The 8,263-nt window shown below is 38.2% G+C and overlaps 1 protein-coding gene across 2 annotated transcripts; it reads left to right on the top strand.

Annotated features, from left to right (window-relative positions):
* Window positions 1–1,635: 1,635 nt before the first annotated feature.
* Window positions 1,636–7,955, top strand: CRYGS (crystallin gamma S). Of its 2 annotated transcripts, XM_035274703.3 has the most exons (4): window positions 1,636–1,697; window positions 5,453–5,510; window positions 6,647–6,889; window positions 7,586–7,955. In XM_035274703.3, exons 2-4 carry the CDS (start codon window positions 5,502–5,504, stop codon window positions 7,856–7,858), a joined length of 525 nt encoding a protein of 174 aa, XP_035130594.1. In that variant the 5' UTR covers window positions 1,636–1,697; window positions 5,453–5,501; the 3' UTR covers window positions 7,859–7,955. The 2 variants fall into 2 exon arrangements, with proteins under 2 accessions (XP_035130594.1, XP_002758251.1); XM_002758205.6 differs by lacking the exon at window positions 5,453–5,510.
* The last annotated feature ends 308 nt before the right edge of the window (window positions 7,956–8,263 follow it).

Genomic DNA, 8,263 nt, shown 5'->3' with positions numbered 1-8,263 from the left:
AAAAAGGCTTCCAGTGTCTTTCCTCAACATATCAAGTAAAGTTTACATTTGATTGGGAAACACTTCTTTAAGATAAGTGAGTGAAATTACCAAATTATCAAATGAGTGAAATGAATCAGATTACTAATAAACATTGGTTCATATGCTCTCTGGCCATTTAATTAGTAATTCTATCAAAAAAGTCTTTTGTATTTCTAAAGTAAAAATTAACCCTCAGAATGTTTAATTGTAATTGAAGTTTACTTAGTTTTTATTTTAAGATGAAATTCAAGAAGCAGAGCATTACCAAATAAACACTGGAGTGGAAATGTATTTTAGATACTGCTATTTGTTAATGAAATAAATGATAGATACCTTTTTAAAGTTTATAAAATACAGAAAACTAAGAATATAGCTTAATATTTTCTTAGTAATCTTTATGTCAAGGCTCAATTGGCATTTTCTGAATAGACCATAATACATCCCATTTATTAAAATATTTGTTGGATAGTTTTGTTAATAGAAAGATGAGGAAGTTGGACTTTTGAGAATATACTTGATCAGTTAAAGTTAAAAATGGAGAAAAATTAATTTGTTGGTTTTTTTTTTAAGTTTACATAAGATGCAATCAATCTCATTTCTAAAGTCAGAGGTGTATTGGGACCAAAAAAATGTTCTCCAAACACGTTCCAATGCTGTATTGTAGGCAAAGAAGACCACCTACCAGGTAGCAATTTGTGTTTAGTTAGCTAACCTTTGGCAAATTCAGGAGTCCCACAGTTACTTTTCTAAATACAGTGGTACCCTTTTTGTGGATTACAGCTCTTTCTTTTAAAAAAAAAAAAAAAAAACTGTTTTTAGAAAATTAAATAATAGTTGCAAGAATAAGTCAGTGAACTTTAACATACCCTTTATCTAGATTTGATTCACCACGTGTTAACATTTTGCTACGTTCTCTTTACCACTCTACACAACGGTATTATTTTTGCTCAACAATTTGAGAGTAGGTTGCAGACATCTCGAACCTTTCTTCTATACGTTAGCATGTGTATCCTAGAAACAGACATTCTCTTACCTAGTCGTGGTACAATCATCAAATTCAAGAAGTTAAATTTTGGTACAATAGTATTATCTAATTTACAGTCCATATTTAAATGTTTTCTGATTGTCTCAGCAGTGTTCTTTATAGTGACTTTTTCCCCAAAACACAAGATCATGCATTGCATTTAGTTGTCATGTAAGTTTTGTTGCTTTTAGAACATGTCACTTCTGTCCAGAAATAGAGATAGTCTTCTGACTCTTACCTCCCACAAGCTTTGTTGAAGAAAAAGGACATTAGGAATTTCAAAGAGGCTGCTTGCTATTTAAAAAAAAAAAAAAAGCAAAAAGCAAAAAGGGACTCTTTTGTTTTTAATTTTTAAAACTTTGTCTGGGTTTTGGTTTCTTGACTCAGCAAAGTCTATAATGCAGCAGGGCTTGGTAAGCATTAAAGGCGGTACTGAAGCTTTCCTTTATTTTATAATCCCAATTGTTTTTTCTAGAAACCATCAATAGCCTCTAAATGACTGACTCAATTTTTGGATCCTATTCTCATGACTAAGCAAATGTTTGATTTGAAACCAGCCCATATAAATGTCACTGTGCCTCTAACTCTCTGTAGCCATTCCTGAATTTCTTTCAGCACTGAGAAAACCAAAATGTCTAAAACTGGAACCAAGGTAAGTAAATGGTCATACTGATTTTTAGCCTACCCACTTTTCACTTAATGATGCATTGAAAGGAACACACAGAAAATCTTTTGCTTCTTTGCCTAGAGGTTAGAGCACTGGGATTGAGACAGAAGATTAAGAAATGCTTATCATATTTTCTACTCTCAACAGAATTACCAAACATTTTTATTAAGGGTTTGTCTTTATGTTTGGTAAATAATGTGTAAAATATTATTTCTGCCTTCTAGCAACTAATATTCTATGCAACTAATATTCTCCATAGGAATAAGACATGCTAATAGGGATTATATGGAGCAGAAAACTTTTAATAGTCAATTTTGTTTTCTGAAATTTAGCCTCAACCATTAATATTCTGAAAGGCCAAAGTGAATGGGCCAACCAGGTGAATAAAGTCCTACTTATCTCCTTCATTCAAGCAATTATTTTTACTTGTTCCCCAAATAAAGTGCTCCTTTACAGTCAGAAAATTGCCTCTAAAAAATTTGACTCACAGTTGCTGGATTGGAAATTAATCTCTCATGTAGAGCTTTGGGAATGAGGGAATATGTCTTCGTTTTCTTTTTAGGTCTCCCACTGATGAGACAAAACGGATGCCTGATTTTTACCCCTAGCTATTTGAAAATTTCAAAACCCATTGAATCCTCAAAGAATGGGAAAGAAATGTTGAATATTTGTATATCTTTCATTTATATTCTCCAAGTGTTGACATTTTGCCATATTTGCTCTCTCCTATCTCCATCTCTTTCTCCTTACTAAACCATTTGAAAATTAGTAGCAGACTTTATTATACTTTTGCCTTAAGTATTTAGGCATGTAGCTCCTAAAAACAAGGGCATTTCCCTGTACAAGCACTGTATCATTATCATGTCCCCAAGATTGATCATAAATCTAATAGCTAATATTAAGACCACATTCAAATCTCCCCTGACTGTCCCCAGAAATGTGCTTCATGGTGGACTTTCCCCCAATATAGGATCCAGTCAAGTGATGTATTGCATTTGATTGTCATGTCTCTTTATTCTCTTTAATTTTTTTTTTAGCCTCTCTAAAAAAGTCCCCCTATGCTTTCTGTTGTTCTTGAGACATTGACATTTTTCAAAGCTTAGGCCAAGTGTCTTCTAGAAAATCTGACAATCTAGATGTCTAATTGTTTCCTCATGTTTCAATTCAGAATAAATATCTTTGGAAAGAAAGCTACATAGGCAATGTTGTGTACCTTCTGTTGCATCATCTCGGAAGGTACCTGTTAACTTATTCCATAATTTATTAGTGCTTGATTTTTTCCATTGGAAAATAGAACTGATAATCATGCTTGTCATTCAGAAGGTTTAGGGAGAAAAATGTGTCCTTAGTGCTCTGAGGTTCTTGAAAATACACCATGCAAATCCCACTAAAAAAGAATTTAAAATCCTTAGAGGAGGAATATCCATATGTCTTGAGGGAAAGCAACCATTTTAGATGAAAACATCTCCTGCTTTTAAAGATGTCCAGAGCAGTAATAGTGTATTCTTTTTTATTTATAGCTGAGTTGTCCATTTAGTTAAATAACATTTGCTTGCTAGGGCAAAGGAGAGTTTAAATGATTTCTTACTCTTTCTCATTGCTTCTTCCTTTCCCACTATCTTGCTAGCAGTTTAATCAGAGGAGTTATAGGCTTGGCAAAAGGAATAGATTTTATTAAGTATGTTTTCGTTACCTCTGGGATACTCAAGACATTTTTCTTTCTGCTGCATTGGATTAATAGGCCATTTTTCCAAAAATAAACCTGAAAATGATAGGAATTTTGTAATAGTTTTTAGGAAAACTTTTTGCACATTTGTTAGCCTTCTCTACAAAATGTTTTGCCCAAGGGTCAAAACCTCTCAGCTGACAATAGCATGAATTTCATGGTTATTCTGCAAATAGAAATGGAGCACGGCTAGGTGCAACATTCTCTGGCTCTGAGATTTCTGAGATTTAGAAAGTCTCCCACTGAAAGGATAGCTTAGTGTTGGAGCTCAGTAATGATTCCATGGCAACAAGATGAGTGCTTTGTTTCAACTTTTGGATGATTGGCTGGTCTCCTGGGAGGGTGGACATCAGGTGACCTTATCAGTTATCATGTATATTTTTGCTTAGCTGATATTGATAATGAGTCATGCAAATGTGCAGAAGGCAGTAAATGTGAGAAACTATGAAGTGAAATAGATGGTATTATTAACTTCCTTTCCCATAGGATATCTTTTGCAAAGGCTCTTTCTGGTGAATATTTGGTCAAGACCCAAAGGCAAATAGGACATATGAATTAAGTTTAGAATCTATCCATTCTTAGAGAAGTTATTTGACTTTCCTGAAGATCTCTCCACAGGTCACAAGGAAGAGACCTCAGGCTCAGGCTCAGTCTTGCTTATTGTTCAAGAGAGTAAATGCTGCCATGTTAAACAGAGCTAACTGTGCAGGAGAAAAGACAGCAAAGGAAAATCCAGTGACAATAGATTACTCACTAGGAGTTTTGCACTGCTGCCTGTTAGCCTGTAACAGGCTTGCCTGTTAACTTGTAACTAGGTAGTGACATTAGGCCAATCACTTAACTTCTTTACCTGTGAAAATGGTAGCAAAACCTTATTGGCAATTGTGAGTCAGATATTAACTAAGTATTTATATATTTTATTTATTTATTTTGAGATGGAGTCTCACTCTGTCACCCAAGCTGGAGTGCAGTGGCACGATCTTAGCTAACTGCAACCTCTGCCTCCTGGGTTCAAGTGATGCCCGCCCCAGCCTCCCGAGTAGCTGTGACTACAGGTGTGCGCCACCATGCTCAGCTAATTTTTTATATTTTTAGTAGAGACGGGGTTTCACTGTGTTAGCCAGAATGGTCTCAATCTCCTGACCTTGTGATCCACCCACCTCAGCCTTCCAAAGTGCTGGGATTACAGGCATAAGTCACCACACCCGGCTAAACTAAGTACCAACATCCCCTTGGACCCTCAGAACATACCCATCTGCAAGAGACACTGTCATCCTGGTTTGCAAATGAAGAGCTGTAGAGAAAGGTTCATTGCCCTGTCCAAGGTCACAGAGCAAGAAATCAGTAGTAGTAGTGGGATTTTTTTCTTCCTCCATAAGCTGAAGTACCATGTATTTCAATCTGTACTGAGCTAACATGGGAAGGTTGCTGAAACACATACATTTGGGCAGGGGAAAAAGGAGAGGAAGTAGATGATTTAGGGATAGGAAGGATAAAGATTGAGATAAATGTGAAGGGAAGGGAAAGATTAAGTTGGAGGGAAATCATTATTAGTATATTAGTATCTAGAAAGAACCACCCAGCATAGAGGAGAATGCAGTTTTATGCCTTTTTGTGAGTCATTCTTGGTTTCTTCCTCTCCTCATTCCCTCCATCTAATTAGTCAGCAAACCCTAAAGTTCTTTACTGTTTTCTCATCATCATTCACATTGCAGTTGCCTTTTGGTTATCCCTCATCATCTCTCGCCTGGCCCACAGCAGCCATCTGTTTCTAAGCACAGACTGCTAAGTACAACTCACACATAATCACCAGAGGGATTCCAGCATGGTTCTCGTGTTGTTTTTCTGGCCTTATGTTCTAATACTTCACCAGATATTCAATATATACTGGGCTTAATGAACTACTTATTGTCCCTGTAATGGGCTATGTTCTTTCACTTCTTTATTCTTTTGGACATGCTTATTCCTTTTCATTTGCCTCTGGAAACCACCTACCTTATCCTTCAATCCTCAGCTCAAAGATCCTCTTAAGACAGCGCCTGGCTCTGCTGCTTTCACCTGAAATGGCTCAGGTAGTTTTCTCCTCTTAAATCCATAAAGTAAATCAGCCACAGGGTGGCGGCATAATGCCATGTAATTAACTGTTCACAGCATGACACCTGTGGTTTCAGTTTCAATTATAACCTAGCATCGATCTGAAACTCCATCTTAAAAAAAAGATTGTGGACTTATTGAATAACAAGGGACAAGCTCTGTAGTCCATTTGTAGTTTTCATAGTGGTTTCAGGAACTGCTTGGTGAATCCTTGGGAGTTCTTAGGAACTCTGTCTCCTGTTTCAACCAGAAAAACTCTGGAGACTTGTTTTAAAGCCGGGACTTCCAGGCTGCTGTAGTCTTCAAACAGGAAGCTGAAACTCAGAGAGGTGGCTCGATGAAGATAGTAAGGCTAATTGTGGAGACGTATCTCGGCAGGCCAGACTTACTATTTCTGGTTTCACAGGGCTGTGTATTTCTCAGTCCTGTCCGAGACTTACCCCAGGCATTGTGGGAGAAACTTAATAAGAGTTTGAGGCAAAGAGCGTTCTTGCCTTATTATTTTGTTACTTTGCAACTACTCTGTTGGCAATAAACTAATAATAAAGAATATAATATGATATATTTTCATATATGAAAGCTCTATGTCCATCTAAAATAAACTCTCTAAAGCTAAGTTTTATGCTTTATTTTTCCCTGTATATCTTCATATCACCTAGAAGTCATTCATCTTCACGAAACAATTATTGAAGTCTTGTCAAGTAATGGGCACAGAGGACTGATAGCTCAAATGAGGCTTGGTATTTGCCCTTGGAAAAAGTGTACTAGGATTCTGGTGGGAGGGACAGACACACAAATGGATAACTTATAATGTGGTAAGTACAGAGAGCTGTGGGAACATAAAGGAAGAGAAAATGAGCTTGAGCCTGAGACTGCTGGCTTCCATTAAGCACTCCTCTGTTTTGCTTCCTGTTCAGCCCTCAGGAAGTATTCATTTCTATCATTGACAACTGAAGTTGTCTGTCAGAAAGCAATGTTGTAACATGCAGCTACCTATTTTTCCTCAAAACTGAGGAGAAAGGAATTTCTAAAGTAGGCATTATAGTCTTCATTTTTATCTGTGAATAAAGCCACCCAACTTCAAAGCTCTTCCTCTGTTTGCCCTCTACTTCAGATTACTTTCTATGAAGACAAAAATTTTCAAGGCCGTCGCTATGACTGTGATTGCGACTGTGCAGATTTCCACACATACCTAAGTCGCTGCAATTCCATTAAAGTGGAAGGAGGCACCTGGGCTGTTTATGAAAGGCCCAACTTTGCTGGGTACATGTACATCTTACCCCAGGGAGAGTACCCTGAATACCAACGTTGGATGGGCCTGAACGACCGTCTCAGCTCCTGCAGAGCTGTTCATCTGGTAAGTCTGGGGACTTGTGCACTCCCTCTCTTTCCCACACGGTCTGTTTGCTTTCTCTTTTGCTTTCAGGTAAAACTTCCTTGAGTTTTTTCTACCTCTTAATGAGTGGCTGCTTGTTGGCTGCTGAAGCTTGAGTAACTCTTAGATCAGTTCATTACAAGAATGACTACACTAATCTCCAGGGTGTTCTCTCTGCCTCTTTTTTCTTCTTTTTTTGGGATGAAGTATCGCTCTGTTGTCCAGGCTGGAGTGCAGTGGCATGATCTAAGCTTACTGCAACCTCTGCCTCCCAGGTTCAAGTGATACTCCTGACTCAACTTCCCAAATTGCTGGGATTATAGGCGCCTTCCACCATGCCTGGCTAATTTTTGTATTTTTAGTAGAGATGGGGTTTCACCATGCTGGCTAGGCTGGTCTCAAACTCCCAACCTAGTGATCCACCTGCCTTGGCCTCCCAAAGTGCTGGGATTACAGGCCAAAGCCACCATGCCCGGCCTCTCTCTGCTTCTTGAGTGTTTTGAAGAATTAATTTTTTCTCATGGAAAGTTAGCTGTTTTATTCAGTACACAGTGGGATGGGAGTTCAGATCATCTAGCTTTCAAAGTGATACATTCTGAGCAATACTGTTCTCTAAGTTCTTGACCTACTGGTGATTTCCATCATGGTTTCTGTTCATTTTCTCCTGTGTCTTTTCAGCCTAGTGGAGGCCAGTATAAGATTCAGATCTTTGAGAAAGGGGATTTTAATGGTCAGATGTATGAAACAACTGAGGATTGCCCTTCCATCATGGAGCAATTTCACATGCGAGAGATCCACTCCTGTAAGGTGTTGGATGGTGTCTGGATTTTCTATGAGCTACCCAACTACCGTGGCAGGCAGTACCTCCTGGACAAGAAGGAGTACCGGAAGCCCATCGACTGGGGAGCAGCTTCCCCAGCTATCCAGTCTTTCCGCCGCATTGTGGAGTAATGACATGAATGGGGCCATATTCTTCCTGGGGCCCAAATGCTGGCTGGCCTTGTGGTCCAAATAGGCATCATCAATAAAACAGTTGGCATGCATCCCACTGTTGACTATAACGCCTCTCCTTAAATGCTTCTAGGGACCAGCACTATAGTGCTCGCCACAGTGGGCAGTTACACAAAGCAACACATCTGTCAGATTACCAGTCTAGATCTTTGTGCCAAACAAAATGAGATTGCATTAAAAGGTTAGAAAATCATACTGCCATGTGGTGGTTCCTTTGCTTATGTTTTGCATTAATTCGACAGGCACAGCAATAATTGCTACAATTTATTGAGTGCCTACATTATTTCATTTTCTCTTCACAACTCTGTGAGAGGTAGTTCGTCTGTATTTTATAAATAAGGAAAC

This window comes from Callithrix jacchus, chromosome 15, assembly GCF_049354715.1.
Source record: "Callithrix jacchus isolate 240 chromosome 15, calJac240_pri, whole genome shotgun sequence".
NCBI lineage: Eukaryota > Metazoa > Chordata > Mammalia > Primates > Cebidae > Callithrix > Callithrix jacchus.
The sequence above is the reverse complement of the archived record's forward strand: the minus strand, read 5'-3'. Positions and strand labels throughout refer to the sequence as shown.

Excerpts from the sequence above, each read along its gene's own strand:
- CRYGS (XM_002758205.6), top strand. The coding sequence starts at position 1,677 with ATGTCTAAAACTGGAACCAAG. Across the intron at positions 1,698-6,646 it reads TGTCTAAAACTGGAACCAAG|ATTACTTTCTATGAAGACAA; the intron begins GTAAGTAAATGG and ends CCTCTACTTCAG. Across the intron at positions 6,890-7,585 it reads CCTGCAGAGCTGTTCATCTG|CCTAGTGGAGGCCAGTATAA; the intron begins GTAAGTCTGGGG and ends GTGTCTTTTCAG.